The 26,623-nt window shown below is 34.2% G+C and overlaps 2 protein-coding genes and 2 non-coding genes across 7 annotated transcripts; all 4 read right to left on the bottom strand.

The window, feature by feature from the left end:
* Positions 1–503: 503 nt before the first annotated feature.
* On the bottom strand, positions 504–575 carry TRNAD-GUC (transfer RNA aspartic acid (anticodon GUC)). Its single transcript has one exon. It is a non-coding gene; the product is annotated as a tRNA-Asp (tRNA).
* Positions 576–2,611: 2,036 nt separating this feature from the next.
* On the bottom strand, positions 2,612–9,181 carry LOC132307919 (S-adenosylmethionine carrier 1, chloroplastic/mitochondrial). Of its 3 annotated transcripts, XM_059805810.1 has the most exons (10): positions 8,909–9,180; positions 8,398–8,486; positions 6,045–7,362; positions 5,769–5,887; positions 5,350–5,474; positions 4,666–4,765; positions 4,462–4,539; positions 3,998–4,081; positions 3,406–3,491; positions 2,612–3,210 (listed from the first exon to the last, which is right to left on the bottom strand). In XM_059805810.1, exons 3-10 carry the CDS (start codon positions 7,303–7,305, stop codon positions 2,988–2,990), a joined length of 2,076 nt encoding a protein of 691 aa, XP_059661793.1. In that variant the 5' UTR covers positions 7,306–7,362; positions 8,398–8,486; positions 8,909–9,180; the 3' UTR covers positions 2,612–2,987. The 3 variants fall into 3 exon arrangements, with proteins under 3 accessions (XP_059661793.1, XP_059661791.1, XP_059661794.1); XM_059805808.1 differs by having other exon boundaries at positions 6,045–8,486; positions 8,909–9,181; XM_059805811.1 differs by lacking the exons at positions 8,398–8,486; positions 8,909–9,180 and having other exon boundaries at positions 6,045–7,014; positions 7,119–7,176.
* Positions 9,182–11,463: 2,282 nt separating this feature from the next.
* TRNAV-CAC (transfer RNA valine (anticodon CAC)) lies at positions 11,464–11,537 on the bottom strand. Its single transcript has one exon. It is a non-coding gene; the product is annotated as a tRNA-Val (tRNA).
* A 432-nt stretch (positions 11,538–11,969) lies between these two features.
* On the bottom strand, positions 11,970–22,911 carry LOC132307920 (kinesin-like protein KIN-14J). 2 transcript variants are annotated; one of them, XM_059805812.1, is made up of 19 exons: positions 22,658–22,909; positions 21,301–21,463; positions 20,209–20,336; positions 20,018–20,101; positions 19,796–19,873; positions 19,629–19,721; positions 19,458–19,487; positions 18,041–18,382; positions 17,879–17,960; positions 17,679–17,774; positions 17,418–17,597; positions 17,179–17,285; positions 16,906–17,085; positions 16,442–16,605; positions 16,104–16,357; positions 15,729–15,892; positions 13,828–14,381; positions 12,853–12,950; positions 11,970–12,413 (listed from the first exon to the last, which is right to left on the bottom strand). In XM_059805812.1, exons 2-19 carry the CDS (start codon positions 21,392–21,394, stop codon positions 12,355–12,357), a joined length of 2,787 nt encoding a protein of 928 aa, XP_059661795.1. In that variant the 5' UTR covers positions 21,395–21,463; positions 22,658–22,909; the 3' UTR covers positions 11,970–12,354. The 2 variants fall into 2 exon arrangements, with proteins under 2 accessions (XP_059661795.1, XP_059661796.1); XM_059805813.1 differs by lacking the exon at positions 19,458–19,487 and having other exon boundaries at positions 22,658–22,911.
* Positions 22,912–26,623: the final 3,712 nt, after the last annotated feature.

Here is a 26,623-nt window from a genome sequence, read left to right on the forward strand (position 1 = left end):
CCAAGTGCTAGCAAAGAGTTACTATGTGAAAATGTGTTTTGCTGCTGTGATGAAGCAGCAAAGTGATGTGATTTTTAAAACAGGTGCCATGAGCGCATTGTGAGAAGGCTCTTTAAGAAGCGAAGCTGTAATTTTATTATTGTTATGGTTGTCCATGCTATATATGTGATTTATATGTATAGGTATCATCAGCTCCTAACACATGGAGTTATCAAGTAATTGAACAATCACGCATGGATCATTCTGTTTAAGTTGTGAATCTACATGTCTAATGACTTTGTCAGTTGTGAATTGACTTGTACTTTCACTAACTAGATTACCCAGTACTCGTGCGTGTTTTTGGCTAGACACAAAACATGTTTTTAATTTTGTATTGAACCTCTAAATATTTTAGCTAATATTTCAACAAACATGGAATTCTATTCTTTATACCTTGTAGAAATTGGATGACTACATATATATTGGATACACGCACAAATACAGTCCAAAAAAAAAATTATAATCGCCGTTGCCGGGGATCGAACCCGGGTCACCCGCGTGACAGGCGGGAATACTTACCACTATACTACAACGACTTTGATGTTCAACAACTATGCATCAATAAATTTAACTTCTTTACGAACCAAACACACCAGAAAATAGATCAATTGATTTTGAACTTCTGACAACCCAATTAACACCTCCATTTGTTTTGGACATGTAACTATATAACAGGCTAATGGGTTTGGATTTTGAAATAGAGTTCATTAGTTCTAATTTATCCAAAACTACTCCCTTTAATATTAACATGTAAAGTAATATCCTAAGATTTTTATTTGTTTCTCATAATCTAATTTAGTTAAAGCTGTGTATGGTTGTATGGAATTGAATTTGAAAAAAAATTTGATTTAATTTTGTGAGTTGTTTTTTTTTTTTTTTAAATTTCACAAATTTTAATTTTAAAACTTTAATTCCGTGTAACCGAACGCATCCAAAGAGTAATGTGAATTTGGAATCAAATCCTCTCGCGGGAGTGAAATAGGAAAAGGACAAGCAAAGGAATTGAATGAAATCCCAATTTGGGTTTGGAGCAAACTATTAAAATGTTTCCTTACCCATGAGATATATCAAATGTCAAGTTTGTAGATTAATAGTTTTAATTAAGTCGTACAATCCTTCTTAACGGTGTCGCTCTTATATTCCGAGTGCGCTTTCGCTTTATGTGACTTAGATCATAAATCATCATTAACATGAAATAACAAAAAGAAAAAGAAAGTAGCGTCATGATATTAGGGAGATATTAAGGAGAGTGAATGTTTTATTTATTTATTTATTTTTGCCATATTTTCATCTATGAATTGTTAGAACCCATCTCATTCGTGGATCTAATATTTCTATTAAACATGAGTTCTATTACAGGTATGGAACCTATGACTCTATTCACTTTTTTTTTTTTTTTTGGGTGATTCCATGGTTACTCCTTGAATCTAGAAAGAATACAGAAATTGAATCCACTTGGATTTAAAAAATAAATAAATAAATTGTTTGAGATATCCCAATTGGTCAAATTCGAACTAAGTGTTTGTCATCTACATGAATAATAAAACATAGAAGTGACTTTAAACTGACAGGATTCTCTATACAATACCAACTTCTACAATATCAAAATCACATGGATGGGCTGGTGGGGCAGTCACATGGGCCTAGTGATCTGCTAGCCCACATTTTCAACCCAATCTTGTTCTCTGCGCCTCATCATACATTGCACTGTGTATGTCACATCAGCTAGGCACTGTTTCTAGTTGGATGTCCTATTTTTGCGAAGCAATGAATCCTCCAGGCGGAGGGGGACTTGACGACCACCGCAACATCTGCACCACACAACGCACTTAGCTGAGTAGCCTTCTTGAACAATCCTCCACTGCGTTTGGAGAAAGACACCATCAGACTTGTTCTTCTCTATCTTCTTCATTTCCACCTTTCTGCGCCCCATGCCTTTCTTCATCTCCTTTCTGTTCTCCATCATTTTTTTTTTTTTTCTAGTTGGTACTCACACACACATCACTGAAGTTCGAACCCTGACCTCCCTTTGAGAAGTAGGGATTGGTACCGCTAGACCACAAGTAAGGGTTGGTACCGCTAGACCACAGGCTTGGTTGTTCTCCATCATTTCCTTGTTCTAGATTTTATAGGTTGCAGTCGGAGTTCTATTGTTCTAGATTTTATAGTTTGCAGTCGCAGAGAGAGAGGTTCAGAGAGTTCTAGATTTTATAGTTTGCAGTCGCAGAGAGAGAGAGGGCAAGTTCAGAGTTGAGGCGGTTCAGAGTTCTAGATTTTATAGTTTGCAGTCGGAGAGAAAGAGGGCAAGTTGAGAGTTGAGGCGGTTCAGAGTTGAGAACGAGATTATATATAGAGGCCCTAGGCGACCGCCTTCGTCGCCTAGGGTCAGGGCCGGCCCTGGACTTATTTGACTTGGGCTTTTATTTTTGCATGGTGGCTGAGTTGACTTGGGCTTGATTGGGTGGATTTACAAGAATGACTTATATTTGCATATTGATGACCTAATGACAGAAAACAGAGCAAATAAACAATCCCCAGATGAATGAAAACCCTAACCATAACAGTCCTAATGTAGCAAAATTCCTTGCCATTGAAAGAATGTCAATTGCTTTAAATCTTCTGACAGGTCATTTTGGGGTAACAAGGCCCTTTATTCACATTATATTACATTTCCACAATACATAATCAATGATACAATCAAAATAATACAGGTGATATCCACCAGTGCTCATTCGATCATTTTACTACTTTTGCTTTCCTCTCCTAGCTAACAAAGTCTAATTAAATGGTAACACCAATAAAAATTGGTCAGTCACTAATGAATCAGGGTCACTCAAATGTGTTAGGCTGTGCCGTCTTCGAATAAGAGGCTCTTCCAAATAAATTAACGAACTGGATTTCTCCCTCCATGTCCTTTTTGAGATCTCTAGATATCTGCTCCCAGCTGATTATGAATCCAAACCGTGAAGCCTTGGTGGCGGTGCTGATGACAATGGTGATTGTGATGATAATAATGGTGATTTCGAATCATTCTCCGTGTATTGTTCATTCTGGATTCCTTGAGAATTTTGTTGTGACACATCCAGACAATATAACCTCTTGAAAGTTTCATATGATGCAAAGAACAGCGCTCCTTGGGACATGTACATAACTAGTCTTGGAGTCAGGCCCCTGGTGACAAAAACAAGTTTAGTAATCATCATTTCTTAATCACAAGCAGAAACTTAACCTACTGCCTCTATATGGGAGCTTTAACACTAAGCAGCATGAACTTTCTGCACTTCACAAAGCGATGGCCCCTAAACAGAAAGACAACATATGGGAAAAATTATGCAAAAAATCCCCACAATCTCTCCAGATCCTCACCTGTAGAGTCCTCTCAGGCCTTCATGCTTGGCTATTTGCTTAAGGGTGTTCAATGCACCACCATATTGGCTCACAGATCCAGGAATCTGCCAAACAGGCCCTTTATAAGAAGCATTACAAACCATATCCTATGATAAAGAAAATTCTAAAACAGGGGAAGAAAAATTATCATACAATTCAAACTACATAACCATATATATAATCTAATTGTTTTTTTTCCTAAACTAAAATTGTCCGCGGTAAGAAAAATGAGACAGGCAGCCAGGCTTAAAAGTCTTTAACATTTCGCATTTACAGACTAGACGTTTGACATGTCAAAGCACCATTCTTGACAAAAACTATAATCTTATTGAAAAATCTACCAGCAACATAGTCATCTTGAATTCAATTCTAGTAGACAATTTTATTTAGTTACAGCAATTAACAATTCTTCATTGTTCTCTCAGAAAGCAGTTCCAAGGACTGGAATAACGATGTCAATGCATAGTTCAATTTACAGTCTTTAAACACAACCCTTTTAGCTTAGCTGGCCAATCTTAGTGAAGGACCACATGAAGTGACGAATGAAAGAATAAACACAAGAATTACAAACCTGTGTCTGTAATCTAGTCTTCACCACATCAAAAGGAGTAGTAAATAAAGCAGCAGTGGATCCAGCTAATCCTCCACAAACTAGCTGTAAAGATGGAAAAAATAAAAAAATAAAAAAAAATCTTAGCTTATTGCTACATCTGATTGGAAAAAAGATCACAAGTCTCGAACCAAGCAACATTTGATTGGCACCTGTTTTCATAATGATGATGTTCTTACCAACAGGCCAGTGGCCCAGCGATACCAAGCCCCTACTTCTCAAAGAGAGGTCAGGAGTTCGATCCTCAGTGGAGGAATGTGTGTGTGAGTACCAACTAGGAAAAAAAATAATAATAATGATGATGTTCTTATAAGAAGCATCAACAACTATTCACACTAAAAATAATATGCTAACAGAAATTACAGTAAGAACTGAGTTAATAATATACTGTGGTGAAGAGAGAGATACTCAGACAACAAACATACCGTTTGTAATGTGCTGGGTTGAACATTTGGTTGTAGCGATGGTACCATCAATTGCTTCAACCTTTCATATGTGTAGAACTGCAATGGAAAACATAACCTAAAAAATCAATTGATGGATAAAGAGAGGCTATTAAAAATATGAATTTGGGGGGATAAAAATTAACTTATATAATGACCTTAATATAGGTGTAATATTCACCTAACCTTGATGATAGAGTGTGGAACATTCCTGCAGAGGACAGCCCCCCACCCAGCGTACAAAGAAGGCAAACCACCTTTTTCAACAATCCCAACCAGTGCAATCCTGCAAAGACACACATAGACAAAACAGAAATCTCATTTGAGAACTGTGCCATAATCAAAATTCATACTTATCATATACAGAACCCTTCATGTCACAACTTGAAATGCAAAGCAAAACACTCACATTTCAAGAGATATAATAATTCCACCAATAGGATCTCAAGAACAGAAAATTGAACCGATTAAACCAGTAATAACCTTATCCCATCAAGATCTGTGATCACTAGGAAATTATTGAAAGGTGAAAGGTAGTAAAGGGGAAATTATGAAGGATCCAAAAAATCTATTAACAGAAGTCTGCAAATATTAGGTAGTTAAGTAGTAAATGTGCACTTATCTCCTAGTTGATAGTCGATACACTTGGATACGTTAACTAAGAATTTACCTTAATTAACTTTTTAGTGACAAAAACTTGAGAGTGCTCTAATTGGACATTTGCGAAGCTTTTTCCGTACAATAGCATCATTCCACCAGTTATCCATATAATTTCAAATAGGCACAAGATCAAACATATTGCATATCAAGCAACGAGCATTGTTGGGCTTTTGATATTTTAAAGATAATACCAGGATTATGAAGTTATACCAGCAGTTTTGATAATGCGAACCAACTTGCATCTGCTGCTTTATCCGCTCACTTGGAGTGAAAATAAAGGAAGTAGCGATACTTGCACAACCACCGGCCATGCAATGGGCAAAAGAATGATACTCCTGCATTGAAGAACTGGGTCAGACTTCTGCCAAGACAGGGAGGGAGCATACCACTTCGAACAACTATGCATGCAATAAAATTCTATATATCAACACTTCGGGTCCCAAAAACCTGTTTTACCAACTTTTTTCCTCCACCACAACCCAACCGATATGAGAAAAAAATAAATTTAAGTAAATATATGTGTGTGAGAGAGCCAGTCAGCCAGATAAACATTCGTGCACGCGCGCGCACATAAAGAGTCCAAAGGGAACAAAGAAAAGTTGTATGGAACAAAATATAGAACAAATTACCTTAGGAAAAAGAGGAAGCAGAGCTCCCTTCACTGATTCATATGTGAATGTGTAAACTGCAGAAATTGGTGCTGAGGAAGCAATATTGCTGGCAATTCCACGATAAAGTCCTGTTACACCTAAAGGCAAAATCCAGACCAATTTTCACAGGGCCATTCAAACAAGCTAATGAGGTTACACAACATAAAGACCTATTGTTATCCAAAAAGCAAAAGCAAAAAAAGTTGAGGCCTTCTACTAAGCTCAGTGATCTGTAGTAATTGTAAAGCAAAATACCTCTTTCAGTAACAATTGATCTGCCAATGTTATGGATAGATTTCTGATCAGTTCGACACGACTGTATGACAGTCTTAATTGTATCCACAGGATGTAAACAAAGGCTAACAAATACCCCAGCCATTGCTCCTGCAAAAGCATGTTCTTGCTTTGCAAGAGCAATATGAGGTTTATCCTTTGTTGACAAGCAAATCTCCATCTTTGGTTCATCCTCAATGAAATCCATTTGTTGCTTTCTTTTGTTCTCATGCAGGTGATCATCCTTGGTTTTGCTTTGGCAATCTACAAAAGCAAAACTACTTGAAGATAAGTGGTTGACATAGTGTTCTGCAAGAAGTCTAGAACATTGGGTCCTAGAGATAATATCATTTGCTTCTGTATCTTGGACAGGCCCAAGAACATAATCGGAGTACATAGAGGTAACAGAGGAGCTAGTATTCATTGAAATTTTTGCATCTTGACCTGATGACGAATCTATACATTTGGTTGTTTTAGTATGGCAGTCAACACTTCCACTGATCAAATTATTAGCAAAGCTAGTTGCATTGCCTGAAATATGGGGACTTGCAGGACCATTTGCATCTCGAAGAATGCAACTTTCAACAGCTTTCTCATTCTCTATCTGTGGGTGGATTGTGAGATGTTTCAGTCCAGGAAGTGTTATTTTACCCATCCATCCATAGGTATTTTCTAAATCATGTGAGACTACCTTTGCAAGCCTCTTTTCCTTCCAAGGCTTATTCAGCTTGTCAGATCCATCCTGCAGAAATCTCCAGAAAAGAGAATGTGTGTGGTTTCCAATATGGTATCCAAAGAATGGCATTTTTGGTGTTACCTTCAGACTCTCCAAGTCTGCTTGCACTGATGGTGGAGAAGCAGTCATCAGATCAACAGAGAAGTATTGACTCTCAGCTGATGTTGGGGCTGTGCTGTTTCCTTGTCCACCAGGATAAGACAATATTTTGCCGTTCTGAAACTCACCGTCATTGTGCTCCAAATTAGTTTTATGTTGGAGAAAAGTAAGAGAATGACTCACGCGATCCCATATCTGGCAAACTGCTGAGATAAGCTCACCCGTGCTCACTATCTCAGAAGATTTGGATTCAGATTTTCTACTGCTTTGCTTGATGTTATCTGAGGGAGTGGGGGCATTATCTTTATGACCAAAATCAGTGAGCTCAAAGACAGCCCCCTCAAGTGGGTTACACCTGTATTTGATTGAAGGGTGATCACTTCTAGGTGATCGACTACATCCAGCCATTTTTCTGAAATATTTCAAGGATATCCTTGAAAAAGCAGATAGTAGACAGAAAAGTAACTGCAGCATGAAGTAGCAGATTGAATCGTTAAATATAGACTATAATTACGTAGAAAATACTTGTTCATCTCAAATCGGTAAACTGAAGGCTAAATGATTAAGCTTGCTAGCACAACTCATCACAACAAATAACTATGCAGTTAGCCAAACTCAGAAAGCCTTGATAGACTAAACGAATATATTTATATATACCAGAATCTGCTCGGCCTATGCAAGTTTTTTAGGCTTAAGATTCTGAACCCCATATAGTGAAAATACTGATAATATGGCATTTAGAATCCTATGATTCTATAAGAGATGGGGATGGCCAAAAGTTAGAGCAAATTTCTATCTAGGAAATCACCAGATGGATAAACCCTCATATATTAAAATAATAAAAATTATGATTTAACTTATTAAGTAAAGGAATGAAATATGCATTAACAAACTTTGACATTATTATTGTGGTAAAGTTTTTAAAATATTAAAAACGCACAAATAAGGGGAAAAAAGGCAAATTGTTAACCATATGATTTATCATTTGCGTCTCAAGATGTATGTGGATGTAGGATTTAGTGATTCCTAATATTCATTGTTGCCATCAATTTTTCTAGATATGTCTTACTCAAATCCCAACCATGCATTATTGGATTCTTAAATTTTACATTTTCAACCTAACATAACCCTCTCCATTCTTTCGGCTTGGTACTAAATATTGCAAAAAGATAAAGGCAAATAAAGTGGTGTTACAGAGATTAATTCAACCAAAATGGGAATATTCAAAGGTGTCCAACTAAATTGTTAAAACATCTTGACAATATCCATTACTGGATTTTATCAATTAATAAAGTCACCTAAACCAAGCTTATAGAATCGTTGTGTGACTAGTGGAGGTCATTTCCTTAAGTTCAGTGTAAACTCTTTGTCGTCTTCTTTTTTCGTTTGCAAACAGATGGAAAATATGATCCTTAAAATTCAATACATCTATCTTCTACCTACATTTCAAATGGACCAAAGAAAAAAAAAAAAAAAGAGTATGTATATAAATTCATTTACCAGTCAACTCCTCCCCTCTTCAATATTATCCAGACCCAGCCCCGTCTGATCTACAGCGATAGAGCAAGCTGATAAGCAATATATGACCCCTGAAATTAACAGGATATTCAACAATCAGACTCCAATCTAAACTTAACAACACCTTAACATGTCCATCCAACTCGAAATCCAAAGAGCAGCTATCAATTCAAACACCATCAACACCATTTATATAACATATATGAAATATGTGTAATGTAGTTCATTTGAAGAAGCATATTCAATTCAAACATATAAATTATAAAAACACCACAATGCTTAAACCAAACACAAACCCTTACTCTAGCTCTAGGACTCGAGCGAACATATATTATCAATGGAAACAATTTCTCCAGTACTCCTTTTGGTTGCTCAAAAGAATAGAAATTAAAACTATAATTTAATCAGCAACGAAATGGAGGGTAACAGAAATTCTCACATCTAATATACATATACAGAACACGAAATCAGGGCTCAGAAGAACTTGACGAACCTGAATGAATTTGATCGTTCACGAATTGAAACTGATAATATCCCTAGGGTTCTGGGCCTTCTGGCATTCATTTTCTCGAGAAAATCTGAGGGAAGATAGGGTTTAAGATGGTGGGTTTATATAGAGAGAGAATTATGAGCATAAATTCAAATTACTGAATGGTGAGGCTACTTTTTAGTGTGGTACTATTAGAGGATAGACACGGGTATTGGATTGTGCTAACATGAGCCAGGGTATAGGAAATTGCGTGGAAAATACATTGTACATAGTTACTGTGTGTACTGTGTACTATACTGTACTGTATAAATCTAACATTATATGAGGAATGATGATCCTGTGCTTCCATAAGTATTATACTATTATGGGGCAAGCTGATGATTGGTTGATGTTTTTGACCATGATGACGATCTTTCGGTGAGATTGGATGTGATAACCTTTTGAAGTCTTTTGTTGTTTGTGCGTAACAGGTGATAATTCTGGGCTCCCGCGGTGCACCTTCCTTAGGACTGCCTATGTTGAAGAACATTTTTGGCTCAACATAGTGTGGACTCTAGTACAGTTTTATGCTACACTCTTTTTTTATTTTGTATTTTTCTGGGAAAAAAAAAAAAAAATCAATAAGCTCAATCAAAATGCAATCAGGCTTCACATTTGGCTCTCAAAGCAAATTGACCCCAAGAAATGCCTTTAAAGGCAATGCTAAATGGAAAAATGAATACAGAAGTTCATAGAGCAAGGATAAGGGTTGACATGGAATGTTCGGTTTTAAACAATTAGATCGAAAATTATGAAATACAAAAAAATAATGATATTAAAGAGAATTAACTTTAAAAAAAGAAAGATATTTTGTAAGGCTATGCTTGGTACTATGGGTTTGAAGGGGAAGGATAATATTAGTCACGAGGGAAAGGAAAGGGAAGTGAAGGGTAAATTTAACCCCTATCGTGGTTAGTTGGTTAATGAAGGAAAAAAAAGGAAATGATAATGATTATGTTTGGGAAAAGAAATGAAAGGAAAGTATTTTAGTAAATTTACTTTTATACCTTTTTATATTTTAAAATAAAAATTTATAAATTTAAGTATGTAATATTTGTCAAAAAAAAAAAGAAGACAAAACAAAGCGTATGTAATATATATATAATATTTTTAGGGTAAATCATTTTAGCCTCCCCGCCTCCATCTCTATTCTCGTTCTCTCTCTCTCTCTCCAACTCTCCCTCTTTGCAACTGCACACTACAAAATCTACAAGAATCAGAAGTTCCAAACCCATATATTTCAGTTTATCTATCTGTCTGCAAGAATCAAAAGTTCAAAACCCATATCAGTATATTGTTTTAGATTGTTCCAAAAATCAAAACCCATATCTTTCAGTTTCCATCGCCCGCTATTCCAGTTCGGGTTCACTGTTTCCATAGCCGGATGTTCCAGTTCGAGTTCGCAAGTTTCAACCGCTGGCCCGCTGTAAGCTTCCCCCCCCTCTGTGCAACTGCTAACTTATATGTATGGGTTTTGTTTTAATTTTTTTTTCATCAAGGTCTGTAATTCTTGTTTTGCAAATTAAATCCTTGATTTTGTGTAGGTAAATTTGGTGTCAGAAATTATAACTGTGAATTTTGGCGCTTTTTTTTCATCAAGGTCCTAATATCAACTATAATCTTGAGGATAAAATTGGCATAACAACTTCTCCATTAGCCATTGCCTTCCCTTTCTTTCCATTTCCTCGCATTTTTGGGAGGATAAGCAAATTACTGTACAAAGTTATACTTAACCCTCCAAAGCCTTCCCTCTCCTTTCCTTTCCTTCCACCTATTTTACTCAAGCACAATTTTTTAATCACCCTCCATCACCTTCCCTTCCCTTTCCTCCCATTTCCATTCTACCAAACTGAGCCTAAGTCACTGAGCAATGTAAGACGTATCATGGGACATTCCATTTTAAACTCGGTCTATAAAGAATGTTCCTTCTTGAAAAGATTAGTAAATAGTGCTTGAAATTTAATATTTAAATTACTTTCGTATTTCCTCAATTCCTCTAATAAGTTACCAAATTGGAGGAATTGAGGAAATATGAAAGTAACTTATTTGATTACAACCCCTAATAGGCGTGGCCGAGTTAAAATTGACTACTATATTTCTTTTATACATTTATCTGATATATATAAGTAAAATATATATGTTATTATTATTATATATGTAAGTCTTTTCTCTTATGTTTGTTTAAGTGGGTTTATGTAGCATCAAATATGGTATCTTTTGTCCTAATCTGGTACCATAGAGAGTGAGAAATTGTTAGAAATTTTATTTGCTTTAGTAGATTTAGAGCTAGAGTTCTGCCTCCAGGTCATAAATTAATTTCAGAAGCGGACACAAAGTAATACTTTACAAATTATATACTTATATATGTATAAAAAATTTCATGGTTTTAAAAAGAAAAATAGATTTCAAAAGGGGCACAAAGTTATATTTTACAAATAAATGCCTACGCTTATAAAGATAATAACGGACCTGGCTCCGTCTCTATGTACTACTGTTATAGTGTTAGAAACAAAAACGAATGTCTGAGCCCGGGTTCGAACCGGGGACCTCTAGTGTGTGAGACTAGCGTGATAACCGACTACACCACCCAGACAAGCTGTGATGCTGTGAAGAGTGGATGATATTAAATAGTACATTACATATGGTAACGAAAGGTCGAGTCTGAAATGGTACAAATGCTTGTGATGACATCGAGCAGAATGTCACTGCTGACCCTTTCTTTAGCATGCAATGACATTAATGCCACAGTGGACCACATCTTGTAAATTATAGATTTATTTCTGTATTCTCATTAGCTAAACCAATCACTTACTTGATCATATAACAGATAATTTGTTGGAAAAGCATCTGGACCATCTGGTGGCAGCAGGAAAGTTCGTTCTATTTTGAAGCTGCCTCAAAATGCACCTTTGGTTTACACAGATGGACAAAATGGTGAAATCCATCACGTAAAATTACAATATGATCTAAACCAGAATGCATTAATACTAAAGTTTCCAATTACCTCTCCCAATACAAGAGTTCATGAAATGGTGAAACCCATCATGTAAAATTACACTATGATTTAAACCAGTATACATGAATACTAAAGTTTCCGATTACCTCTCCCAAAACAAGAGTTCTCCCAAAACAAGAGTTCATGAAATGGTGAAACCCATCATGTAAAATTACACTGATTTAAACCAGTATACATAAATACTAGTTTCCAAATACCTCTCCCAATACTAGAGTTCAATGAAATGGTGAAACCCATCATCTAAAATTACACTATAATCTAAACCCGTATACATCAATACTAAAGTTTCCAATTACCTCTTCGGATACAAGAGTTCAATGAAACAAAGGCCACATATAGGCCAGGGGAAAGGAATGCCAGTACACAAGTTACAAACAAGGTCACCTTCCAATTACTACCGTCGTTTGACAGGCTTCATTGCAGACGAGCTGCAGGCAGTGGTTTTTTTGGAACCTGAGCAGCATTAGAAGAAGGAAAAAAGATTAGTGACAAGTAAAACACTCAATAAATTGATGTCGTAGTCGTTTGGCCACAACTAGCAAATGGCTCCATTTCCTGTTAAATTAATCACAATATATATGTGTGTGTGTGTGTGTGTGTGTGTGTATATTACATAAGGTGTTTTCCTTCATTTTTTCACCATTTACAGATATTTATTTGACAAGAACTGGAAAATAACTTGTAGGTCCGAAAAGACCTATGGATGAAGTTTTTCAGAAATCATTTTTGACAAAAGAGGAACATTGATCGAGTATCAACAAAAGAAACGTTGATGTATGTATTCTGCTAAATTTGCCTAAAGAAACGTAAGAAACGAGAAAAAATTATGCAAGACATATTCAAGTTTTTAAAAACAGAGGATTAGCCCTAGGAGCTCTTTAGTTTTACATACTTGATGAACCTTTCAAGGTCTTGTTTGATGGCAACCTAGAAGGTCTGGTTTGCAGCTGCTTCTGTGGGGGCTTCGGAATTTTGGTTGGCACATTGGACCTGCAATCAGCCAAGCGAAAATTTGATAGATTTATTTTGTAGCAAACGCAGAGTGATGGATCCGACTTTCAAACTAAAACAGTAAACAATACTAAGACGCACATACACAAATGCAAAAACACAAAAGACAAGTGCGGTAGTCTCTGTCACCAAGTGTAAGTTTGAGCAGCTTTGACCGTATCTAATAAAACAGAGAAATTTTAGGTGACATATGCTGCGTTCTATGCAGTAGGTTAGTAATGAGGTTAGATCTTAATCTTATGATTTCATTTTTTTATGGCCCAAAAGAAAAAAAAAAAAGAAAAAGAAAAAAATTTATGGAAAGAGATGGTCCTATCATATAATTGTATTACACTAAATAATCACCTCTCGAAGAAGGAAAAGGAAATGTTAGGTAAGTTCCTGTTAGTTATCATACTCAACTAAAAAGGGCCCCGGAGCCATTCAACAAGAAGTCGAGTTAGTTCCACAGTGCAGTCAAAGCAAATACCAAATTCAGAGAGCTAGTTTACTCATACCACGAAAATCAAAACAAATTGAAAAAACAGACAAGCCAAAGAATAATAAATAGAGATTTATCAAGTTGACGTATCAATACGACAAGACTTCAAAAAAGAAAGTGGTTGCATGTGCGTTATCCCATTGTCGGAGATATCATCATAGGATTTGTGATGAAGAATATTCGTTGCATGTGCAATCCAGTGAAATTTAAAGAATTTTGCAACAAATTAAATCTGTAAATAAAATTAAAATTGCAAAGGGAAGGATATCAGAATATCCAGGTAATTCTATATGCTCTACATGTACCAAAATTTATTTTTTTATTTTTTTAACAAATGTAGCACTAAAAAAAGATTAAGGAAATGAGAACACTCACTTCTCTGCTGGTGACTTTGCAGTTTCAGGGAAAAGAGTGTACTCCACAATGCTGCCCATTGAACCATCAGTTTCAGTTCCCATGGAAAGACCACTATCAGATATGTCACTTAATCTCTCTTCAGAATCTTCAACTCCAAATCCCAGGAGCTCGATGTCTTCACTACAATCTTGACATCCATCTACTACAGATAGCCTTGATGTATTGTCTTCAGTAAAATTTAGACCTCCATCTACCGTAGCAAGCCTTGAATGTTGAAAAAATTCCTTGTGGTGTCTAAAATCATCCATTGATTGCTGAGAACCAGCTTCAGAATGCTTATCACTATACTCTGAGCTATTGTCCAAATCAGAAGCTGCTTTCTCAATAAGCCCTGAGCTTTTCCTTCTTGACAGTGTTCGGGGCTGCTGTGAAGCTGAATGTCTTCTTGGGGAGGAAGACCCATACCTCAGTGAGCTCATACCAGGTCTCTCACCATTTTCACTACTTTTAAGCAGCCGCAACCTTCCAATCTCCTCATCTTTCTTTGCAATTGCGTCTTTTAAGGATGTCACCTACAAGATCAACAAATAATTAAGGTTAAAAAAGAAAAAAGAGAGAACATATCAACTTATTTTCTAACCACATGTAATTTTGAACATAATGACAAATTAATAAATGAAGGGAAGCTGACATGTCACCTTCATAATGAGTATGTGACAGAATATGAGGTGTCATATTGGGATTTGCCTCAAATTCAAGATCAATATTAGTGGCAGCTGAACCGCACTCATTATTGCAAGGATGTTGCAAACATTAATTTTACACTATTTTCAATTCTCTGAAATCTTAAGATACATTTTGTACAATTCCCTTCCACTTCTCTTAGACGCTCATTATTGTTATAATGTCATCCTAAGAAGCATGGACGCTTCTATGAAGGAGCCAAGTCCATGTCGAATTCGGATAATAACACTTCATGGACACCTCTATGAAGGAGCCATGTCCATGTCGAATTCGGATAATAACACTTCATGGACACCCGCCGGTCATGTGTCCAACACATCCATAACCGTAATCAAAAAATAAATTTATTATCGGACAGTTGGGCAACAAATCCCACACGCTTGGCTAGCACATCCCCAACACTTGGCCTATACATTTTAGACACTCCACAACACAAGTTTTATATAACGCAAACACATCTAAAAGTAGTCATGTCCAACTATCTTGGAAGCAATATGAGCACACCTCAAAATATCCAATATTTTATTCTTAACTAAAAAAACTAACATTCTATACATGATTCCAACAAGTGAATCATGCAATAACGCTTCTTCATACAGGACAGTAAAAGCATATTAAATAGAATAGTCAATAAGAAATTCACATAGTTTCATCTTCTAAATTATGTAACTCTGTATAAATTTTGGATAAATTTTCTTTTTCATATTAAAAGATGTTCCTGAAGGAATACCATTCCACTTGACTTCAATTTCATGTCATTGGCATCAGTATATGAAAAGATGCAATAAAAAACTTCTAATTTCATTTGTTAGTATTTATTAGCCAAACATCACTGCAAAGTATGTTTATATCAATAAATATAATATTACAAAATAAATAATGAATGAATAAATAAATATGAACTTACCACCAATAGATGATTTACTTTACTGATAAGTATGCATTATAGTTATCTAACTTTCATGATATATCTAATGCATATTATTTTGTTATTTTCAGCAATAATTGTGAATGTGGTGCATAAATTTGTGAACTTCATGACACCTAATATTCAAATATATCAGTGAAGGAAAACTATTATAAATCTTTGACAGCAAGTGTTCTAACAATTAATAAAACTCAATGCAGGCTCAAAGACCAAATTTGATGAGCATGAAAAAGAAAATAAAGTATACCTGTTCCATCAGTTCTCTAACACCCCTTCCCTCTTTGTTGCTCCGTGCAGCACCTAACTCTACACCAGAAACCCTCTCGGCAAACTTCAAGGTACTTATAGTTTCAAAGTATGATTTTACATCAGGATTGAGCTGCACAAACATAAGGGTCTTTGCTTGGCCACCTATAATGCAAAGAATCACATAAACACACGCAGAAAGAGAAAGACAGAGAGGGAGAGAGAGAGTCAGAGAGATGAAAGGGAAAAAAAAAGGATCAAGCAAATCTCTGAATGAGAATGACAAAAAAGTATGATGTAAAACTTGCACTCTTTAGCAATAAATGGCATGAATAAATCGTTTCATTAAAGAACTAAAAGAAGGGAAAAAGTTTACCGAGAGAGCTTTGCAGAACTTGAGTCAGTTTGCTATTCCTGTATGGAACATGAGGACTCTTCTGCGCTAGAGCAAAGATCACATCTCCTAGAGCCGATAGTGATTTGTTTATATGTTGTGCTTCACGTAGCCTATCCCCAGTCGCTTCAGAACGATCTACTCTTTCACTGCCAGCAAGATCTACCAAATGCAGACTCCCACGCAAAACAGCATCAGTCGCCAAATCCGTGCCATGGACATGAACAGTGAGGACACTGCACCATAGACTTGAATGAAAATCATACTATATCAACAGAACTAATTGGGGAGTCGGAATAAACAAAGTTAATGTCAGAAACCTGTGGGATCGACTGCTTCTTTCATTCAGTGCAGTAGCACCTACAGCCCTATTCATTAACCCAATATTCATCAATTCTAAAACATCTGAAGTTGATTTAACTGGGTACATGCTAGCTTCAGGGACAACTAATCCATTTGGTTGGGAAGTATTCCAAATCCCAAGTGTGTGCAAGTTAAAGGAAACTATAGCTTACTTATATCTAACCAAATGCAAAATCAATAAAGAATAAGCAGCATAGCACATATGAATTCATGGAAATATGAAAGTCTTATACCTTATGAAAGCAATAGGAAAAGAAAAAGAGGATGCAAAAGAAATAGAAACACGGAAGAAAATGCTACCAAGATATATGGCTCACCCTATAAGAGGTATCATTCAATCAAGACATGGAGTTAACATCACAACCTGATAGAGATCCCAAGTATAAATAAAAACCACAAGAATGAAATTGGAAAAAGGATATCTTTTCTGAGAAGCATCACTAGAGAGTAAATCACGCACTTGTTCATTATATATTTCAATCATCTGAACACCAACTTCATAAGTGATGGAGCTTTTCCTACTTTGAGAGAGGTGGAAAAGATCATTTAGAGCTCGATAGTTGACCCCCCAATCCTCTTTAGATGATACATTAGGCCCAGTCTGGGAGAAATATCAAAAAGAAAAAAATTTAAAGATATAAATGAAGAACCACCAAAATAATTATCATGTCAAATTGCAAAGAATGGCATATACCATTGTATAAGTTTTACCGGAACCAGTTTGACCATAGGCAAAGATGCAAACGTTGTAGCCATCAAGAACAGAACGTATTAGTGGTTGAGTATCCAGAAATACCTCCTCTGCCATCATTTAATACAGAAGAATACCAATGGAGAATCAAAAAAATTTCCAAACTGAAGCCACTTTTCTGGTAGTAAACAAATGTAAAATGAAGTATCAAACATTACATAATAAGCCAAAAAAAGTAAAACCTTGAGTAGCTGCTAGACCAAACACCTTGCTAAATTTGAACAGCCTATGACGGTCTTTTCCTTGTTTTGAAGGATTCACAACAACTAATTCCCCATTGTCACCAATATATTCTATAGTTGTGTGCTTCACACTTTCTCCTGGAAGAAATGGTCTTATTCGGCAATAAACCCTAATATTTCCTACCAAAAAGAAAGAAACATAGATGAGTCATAGACATTATAGACCTAAGCAACCAAGCGATATTGTGCTAATCATTGTACCTTTCAAATCTTGAACCTCATTGTACAATTTTCGATTTTCTGCAAGAACCATATGGTAATTCTCAGCAGCATCTACTAATTCATTAAGCTCCATCCCTGCTCACAGTAAGATGTTTTTATCAGGAGGGAAATTCCGAGCCCAGCACGAGTGCACAATTACCAACCGTTGACAAAAATGAATGATAAGCTATAGATTCTACCCAAGTGATTAAATTCTTCCAAGTACATCCTTTGTGACCGGAGAACTTCTTGCTTTATGGATTCAGAAGCTGCCCTTAAACCCTAAACAGTTTCATAACTACATGTCATGTATTAAACATGAAAGGATTTTTGAAATTATAAAGATGAAGGTTTATGCAAACCTGTAGATATCTAGTCTGAAGATCTATAAAACTCGTGTAGCTGAGCTCTTTCTGTTTCCATCTCAAATATTTAGATTCTGAAAATGCCTCCAGTTTTTTCACCTTCTTTCTTGAATCTGTCAGAAGGCACTCAAGTTCCTTTAACTTTTTCTCTAACTCAACTTTGGTTTCCTTAGCCTGTGTTTGCAGTTGCAAGTGGTGATTATCATATGTCCTTTTGGCCAATTCTAGCTCTTGCTTCAGTGCAGAAATCTGAGTATCATTCTGGTCCTTCTCTTTCAACAATCTAGCAACATCCTGCTCTTCAAATTTTTTCCTCTCCTCAGTTTTAGCCTTTTCAATCTGCAAAAAGCACATAAACCAAATTTAGCAGCAATATGAGTATCTCACAACCAACTGATAGGTATCTTCTTACTAATAAATAATAAACAAAATTTCATTGCGCAATAACTGCACTTCGAAAAAATAATTAAATTAAAGAAAAGCCAAAAGCCCAACAAGCTCAAGGAACCATCCAGTTTACAATCATGAAGCAATACTATAAGGTCAGTGTATTCTTAGCACAGTTAAAGTTCAGTAAATCTGAAACAATTGATAATATGTTAACCAACTGCAAGTCATCTGACAATTAACAGCAGGGGCACTAATGGACAGCGCAAAGGAACACAACACAAATATACCAATGCAGAGAAACCTACACTATTGTTTAGAAAAAACAAGACACCAAAACCAATTGATAGATTGGAGGAACATGGACCAGCATAATTCTCAATCAATAGAGGTAATTATTTGGTTTATTTACCTCTCGTTTGATTAAAAACACATACATTTTAGAGCAAGGGAACTTTTCCTTTGAAGGGTAAAAGTGCTCCATGGTCCTCCATTGACTTGGATAACCTTTTCAACACTTTGTTCCTTTTATGTAGCTGTATACATCCTTGTGTATCCCAAGGTATCTTGTTACAGGATAGGATATCGTATAATTGAATTCAGTTCACGTTGCCAAAGCTTAATAATTAAATTGTATAAATGAACTTTGTTGTGTTGTATATAGGCCAGAGTCATTTTCTATGAAATAGGTTAGCCCAGGCCCTTATGGAGGCCCAAACTGACTAGTTTAGCTCATGGTTGTACCCAATTTTAGGCTTATTTATTCCAATTGTCAATCAAAACCTACAATCTGTCCCCATCTAGGCCAACATACGTTTTGCAGTAACTATGCTTCTCTGATAAAGTGACAAGGGATAGAATGTACTAACTCAAAAATGATAACAGAGAGGAGGCATGTCCAAAAATTATAACTGAGCAGTGTACTCAGGATTGATTGAAGATGGAAAAGGGATAAGCTATCAGTAACAATGTGAAACGTGCTTCATTGGTCACGGATTAAAATTGATCTCAAAGATAAGAATTGCACCTTAATCTGCATAAGGTGGTTCATAACAACCTGCAAATTGTAATGCGAACATTTCAAATTCAAAGGAATCAATATTCAATAGTTAACAAGAAAACTCATTGTCAGGCTAAAAAATAAATAAATAATAGTTAACAAGAAAAAGGTTATGTGTGCATCCATAAGTCAAATTACCTCATTTTCTTCAGTAGCTTCAGTTGCAAGGGTTTCAAGTACTCTTGCTCTTGATTGATGCTTCTCCTCACGAGCCTTGTAAAGATGGTTTTGCTGCATACACAAAAGAATTCAGAAGCAGTAAACAAAATTATGCTCCAGGAGAAGTAGTTCGATATATGATTTACATTTTTAAAATTTTCTGCTTGAGCTGAAACCCGCTGCTCAATCTCTTGCAGAACCTTTTTCAACAGAGAAGCCACGCACTGGGAAAAGAATCACAAACCTTTAGTTAGAATATCAAAATATAAAGCAAACTAGGTATCAGTAAGAAACGAAAATATATATAGCGTGTCAATTTAAGTGTGCTTTAGTAATATAGAATCCATGAGCTCTCTTAACTGTCGTACATGAGATATGTCCCCATTCTTTCGTTCAATTTTTTCATCCAGAATCTTGTTCACAATGGTGAAAAGTGCTGCAGTCGAAGCATTCTGCAAATAAGAGTTGCTAAAAGAATAAGAGCAGTGTCAAACTGCATGATGTATAGAACCAAAATTTTATGAAGATCTCCGAATACGCAAAGAGATCAAGCAATTACCTCTACATTGTTTAGTTTCATCAAATCTGATATCTTAAGAGCAGGAAGATCAGCACAATATCCTTGCTTTAATTGGAACATTTCATGGAACTTGTTTCCAACATTATGAATTGAGGCAGCCAAAGATTCTGGAAGGGGGAACAAAATTTAATTTTAAAAGACAAAATATTAACTGCTAAAGTGATAAAACAGCAAGTAAAATAGGGTGAACAGCATCATTTATCACAACGTCAAACCCATTCCCTCCCCTTTCTTTCTCTCAGTTCATCAAGGACAACCATTCTGAAAAGTTAACAGCTATTTAAATTTTCTTGTAATCCAGGAACTCAGAGAGGCTGCCAATGCGATACCTAGTTCCATAAATTGTTGCAACACATTCTGTATAAGTGATTAATATGCAAACAATTTGAACAAATCACCTTCATGTTCACCACAAATCAGGTGTTTCGGACACCAATCTAAATGACCAGAAGGAGAACATAAAGCATAATCGTATCCTATTGCAGTTTTTCTATCAGTGTGAACAAGGTTTTGTGCTTTGGAACAACTCAAGCTTTGGTCACCCCAAAGTAGATTAGTTCATGGAACTTCACACAAAGTTAAAGAATATCATAAGCTACAAGATTTGTAATCAGAATCATCAGATAAATCCTTTCTCACTCATAGCTTGCTTGAGCTAAGCTAATACCGGAACCACCTCAAGTATGAGTTTTACTGAGCTCGGTCTGAGAATGAGCAAAACTTAGTAATTGGCCCATGTTCCATATGCCACGAATAAAAAAAGGCAAAGGTTGCAATTCCATTCTGTAAACTGTCAATAGGATGCTATGTCCATCAACAAAGTATACATTTCTTCACGTGGCTTATGAAAATATACTAGGGAATTGATCACGAAATGTGATACCGGCAACATATTATAGACTAGGACTTAGACAGCAAATGGCAATGACTCAAGCTGTTAGGCAGAAAGACCACATTTACTGCAATACTTATCGTCTTCTAATAGAATATGGTATAAGCTCCATCCAAGTTTAATATTGACAATTGTTCAACTTTTTTACCTTCATCCAAAAGGGAATATAACTATTTTACCTTCTGTTTGTTCCTCACCATCACTGTTAAGAACTACATTTGAGCTGTTGGATTGCCTGTTTTCACTTGCATTCACTTCTGAGAGTGGATTCATAACTAGAACCTAGTAGATGAGTTGTTTCAAAGAACAATTACGGAAGCACTGCTGCAAGAAAATAGTTCCCTGCAAATCCTTCTATTAGAGTTACTAAAAAGGAAAAATAAATAAATCAAGTAAGTGCAAACATTGCTCCAAAAAGTGCAGAAATCATGACGAGGATATTCATTTCAAGAATAAAACATAGTCCATGTTATAACCATTAAGCCATAAAGATTTGGACTAAACTTCAGGTTTAATTATCAAAATAGATATTTTATCGTCTTCAATTACAGTAGAAGTTTCCAGCCAGTAGTGAGAACGAGCTTTATACAGTCCCTGACAGAATTGCTTTCCCAAGTAAATCTCAGATATAAATTCCACACTAAACATTCATTGCTCAAATAATGCAAAAACGATGACATATAACAGCATTTTATAATACATAATTTTATGTTGTTCAGTTAGCCCCCTTGGGACTGCTCACTGCTGTATTATATAAGCATTGAAAAAACAATTGATATTTTACTTGGAGGTGTGCAACAGATAGATTTACAGCCTTAGCATCCTCTAAAAACTTTTCCCTCTTTCTACTTCTTTTTTTTTTAATTTTAATATCAAATTATCAACAGATTCGCAGATCACTCTGCATAACCTCAACTTTCAGCATAACTTTTTCTACAGGTACAATAAGAGTTACATAAAAATTTAGAAATGTAGGTGCTGCCTTAAAAATACAGTTGGATTATCAACAATACTCATAAGAAAAATATTTTTTCGATTTCTTATCTGCTTTCAATATGAATGTCTTTTGAATAATCTTATCTAAAAAAAAAAATTGCAAATTTCATCTATACTACAAAGCACTACCAATTGAGTGTACATATAATACCAAATAACCCAAACTAACAAAATCACCAAATGGCCTAAATTATTGGCACTATAATACCAGTAGAAGAAGGAAAAAAAAAAAAAAAAAAAAAAACTAACTTTTTTTCTCAATAATTTAGAATAACTAACTGAAAATACGCTAGATAAAAAAGGCAGCATTAGGATTATGGAAACAAAATCAACTGAAATTACCTAAACTGAGAGCTCTCTCAGATCGAAATTAAACTCAAAACAAGAAAAATTGAAATACAGCAAACTAAATTTTGCAAAAATAAGAATGTTCAAACTTCTCAAACCGCAATTGCATAGTTTAGAAACAGATCCACATGAAACCCTAGATTTATACATATAAGAAAGGTGTACGAAAGCAAAGTGGATAGAGATGCGAACCTGATGAGCAGAACCGCAATTGCATTGTCGTTGTTCTGCACAGCGAGAGGTTTGAGACCGAGAAACAACAACAACTGGTGGAGGTTTTAGATTGAGAGAGGTTGGAACTTCTTTTTCTTGGGTCTTCACTTTTCAGAGATCGATAATGATCCACCAAACTGATGGTTATGTTTACTGTTTTGTGAAAACAGACTTAACGATAATAAAAGGCTCTGTTTCCTATTTTTTTTATTGCGAAAAGCAAAATTATTAGAAATGACTTGGAATTTCGAAATGTTTTTTTTTTTGTTTTTCCAAACTAAAATGGTGTGTTTTGGTTAATTATAAACTAAGCCCCCCTTATTTTGGACTTGTATTCCCGCCTTTATCTGTTTGTTTTATTTTTTGTTGTGGTTTTCGTGACACGTGTCGCTCCGAGAGCGTGGGCGTGCTCTCACGCTATAGAGAAAAAGGCTGAACGGGTACAATAACGAGGTTTTACTTGTTTTCTATTATGTCTTGGGAATGGCATTTTGACTTCATTAGTCATACTAATTTATACATTAATTTTTTTATTGTTTTTTCAATTGCCTTTTAATGAATTTCTAAATTAATTCAATTTTACTTGCAAATTAATAATACATAATTTTTGTAACACTATTTTAGGAATAAACGCACATTTATGTGTGTAGATGGCATAATTTACTTCTGTCACATATATGTATACCACTTAATAAATTTAGAAAGGTGATATTCGCACTCCACTCTTTAACATCTACTTACAATAGTAGTTTTAATTTTAACTTTACAAGTAAATAATTATTACTTTTTAAATAACACAACTATCCTTTTATATTTTCTCTCATAATCTTTAATATTTTAAGTACCTTTTGACAATACAAATAAATTAAAATAATTTTTGAATAATTTTTTTCTTTTAAGGGACCAAAAATAAAATAAAATTTTGTTATGTTGAATAAATTACTTCTTTTGACCAAATTTAAAAAATAAAAAGTAACCATTTTTTAAATTATCTCTTTTGACATAAAAAAAAAATTCTCCAAAAAAATATATTTATTGAAGAAATTATATTGGTTGTCAAGATCCCAAAATAATAATAATAATAAAAAGTTCAAAAGGAAGATGATTGAAAAAAATTTATCTATATTGATAAGACCCAAAAAATATATATATATTTGTATCTAATAAATTATTTCTTTTGACAGAACCCATAAAAAATTATCAAAAAATTAAGTTATCTCTTTTGACAAAATTATAAAAATGTTAATTTTGTTGAATAAATATATCTTTTGAATGTACAAAAAATAAATAAATAAATAAATAAAATCACTACAGAATAAATTATCCCTTTTGACTATCAAAAATAAAATTATTAGTATGAAATAAATTATTTTTTTTGAGAGGACCTCCGGAAAAATGTATATATATATATATATTAAATAAAGTAAATAAGGTAAAAAAAAAAAAAAATTAAAGCTATATAAAGGGTAGTTATGACATTATAAATTAAATTTAAGGACATTATTGTTATTTCTTTTTTAAAAAATAATAAACAAAGTGTAAAAAAAAGTGAGGTGCAAATATCATCTCTCTAAATTGATTGTACTATTTAATCTTTGTTATTTATATCTTTCGGTTATTTGTCATAAAAGTCCAGATAAACTAGATATAATCGTATAGAAGAGTTTTAATTATAAACAAATTTACATCCCTCTCAATGGTGTACTGAAGCACTTTTGAAGAAGAGGCCAAAACTTTCAATTGGTTGTAGCTAGAAAAAAAAAAAAAAAAAAAATCCTAAAAATCACCTCTTTATCTACATATTTTAGGTTTTCAAATTTGTTGCATTTTTTTACAATAAAATGTTTTCATATTTTTGCTTCCAAAATTTTTACAACAAATATACATTATCGTATCGAATGGTATTGACTACACTTAAAAGTAAAAACATAAATAGAATAAAATGAAGTGGGAATGGAATGGTTTTGTTTATATTATTTAGTTTGGTAAGCAACTTTAAAGTTCCAATAATGATTCTTGCTCATTATCTGAGAATTGTGATTCCCATTAATTCATTCCACTTTCCAACTAAAGAAATGATCATTCCATTCCCACTTAACAAATAATAATAATAAATGAAATATTTGACTACATATATATACATGTGTAGCCAAATATTTTATTTATTTATTATTTATACACATGTGAAGCCAAATATTTTATTTATTTATTATTTATTATATATATGTGTGTGTATTTTACAAAAATATGATGTTTTTCTGTACCAACCAAACATGAAATATTCTCATTCCATTTCATTCCATTCCCACTTTATTTCATTACCACACCAATATAAATTTATACGCTTGTTAACCTAACCATATTGGACCATGACATCAGCCCAAACAGCCTTTATGTCAGAAGTCCAAGCCCAATGCTTTAGGAAGCATTACCATTTAACGGCATACGGCATACCTGAAACCAGTGACAATATCAGCCTAATGGACCCAAAAACTTCAGTATCAATATATTTGTTGGGTTATCGTAATGTGGATCGACCCACAATATATTTGTTCCACTACAATAGCCACAATTCTCTTACGGAGTACAATTTTTGTTATAAAACTGTTAATAGTTCAGTATGGCAATTTGTACTGCCGGAGTCCCTACTTATTCCATCATTAATGGCACGGATATGAGAATCGTTTATTTATTCTTTTAAAATTATATATATATATAGATGTATATGTGTGTTAGATATGTATGCACATTATATATATATATATATATATATATATATATATGTTTACATTGTACAAATTTATAAATTTTATCAATTTATATAGATAACAAAAAAGAAAAAGAAAAAGGAAAGGGGGCGGGACGGGTACACTTATCTCTTAACTGCACGCGTATGAATTGTGAAATTAAAACTCGTCGCGAATATAAATTTGTTCATACTTAAATGGACGGATACAAATTTAGACAAACCCGCTCTATACCGACCCGTTGTCATCCCTATTAATAGCCATCAAGAGAGTGAAGAATTGACACAAATTTTCAATATTGTATAAAAGAATGAAAGAAGTAAAATACACCCAAAATTATTATGTGGTTGATTGCTCCAGATCAATAACTGACTGCCACATAAGTAAAAAATGGAATAAAACTGTTACATGGATGTATCAAAATATTGATTAGCTCGAAACTAATAATAATATACTAATAATTTTTCAAAATATATACCATGCGCACAACATGCTGGTGTTCTACCTAATCTTATATGCTTTAGCATATTTATTTATTAAAAAACAAACAATAGAGTATGCGGTGACAAATACTAAATGCATTAAGTATAAAACAGTACTGTTGATCGTACATGCAGATAATATTATTTACAACCTAAGGTAAAAAAAAGAATATTATTTACAACCTACTGCGCCAACTAATATTCTTAATAAACCAATTGCAGTTCGTTAATGTGTATGAATTAAATATATTGTCCGGATTCTATTAATGGGCTTACCAAATCTACCAATAATTTAAACACATCACACAACCCTCAAAACTAGGTCAATACAATAATTTTTAATTTCAATTTTTTTTCCCACACTATGCAAATGACACCCTCAAAACTAGGTCAATACAATAATTTTTAATTTCAATTTTTTTTTCCCACACTATGCAAATGACACGACACCGGTTGGTGCATATTGTATAAAATATTTTGATTGATGTAAAATTTATAAGAGGTCTTTCTCATGAGGAGAAAATTAAATTTTTTTTTATTTAATAATTGGATAAGATAATTTTTTAAGAAGTATAAAAAGTCAAATTAAAATTTTTTTTTGGGTAAGTAAAAGCATCTAATTGTTATTGAAGCAATAATGTGATTTTACATATAAATTTGCAATTCATGTAGAAAAAAAAATTGCAATTCATGTTTAAAAAAAAAAAAAGGCACAA

Source organism: Cornus florida, unplaced genomic scaffold (genome assembly GCF_030987335.1).
Source record: "Cornus florida cultivar Cherokee Brave unplaced genomic scaffold, ASM3098733v1 CherokeeBrave_3.0.0_Hap2_Chr05, whole genome shotgun sequence".
Taxonomy (NCBI): Eukaryota; Viridiplantae; Streptophyta; class Magnoliopsida; order Cornales; family Cornaceae; genus Cornus; species Cornus florida.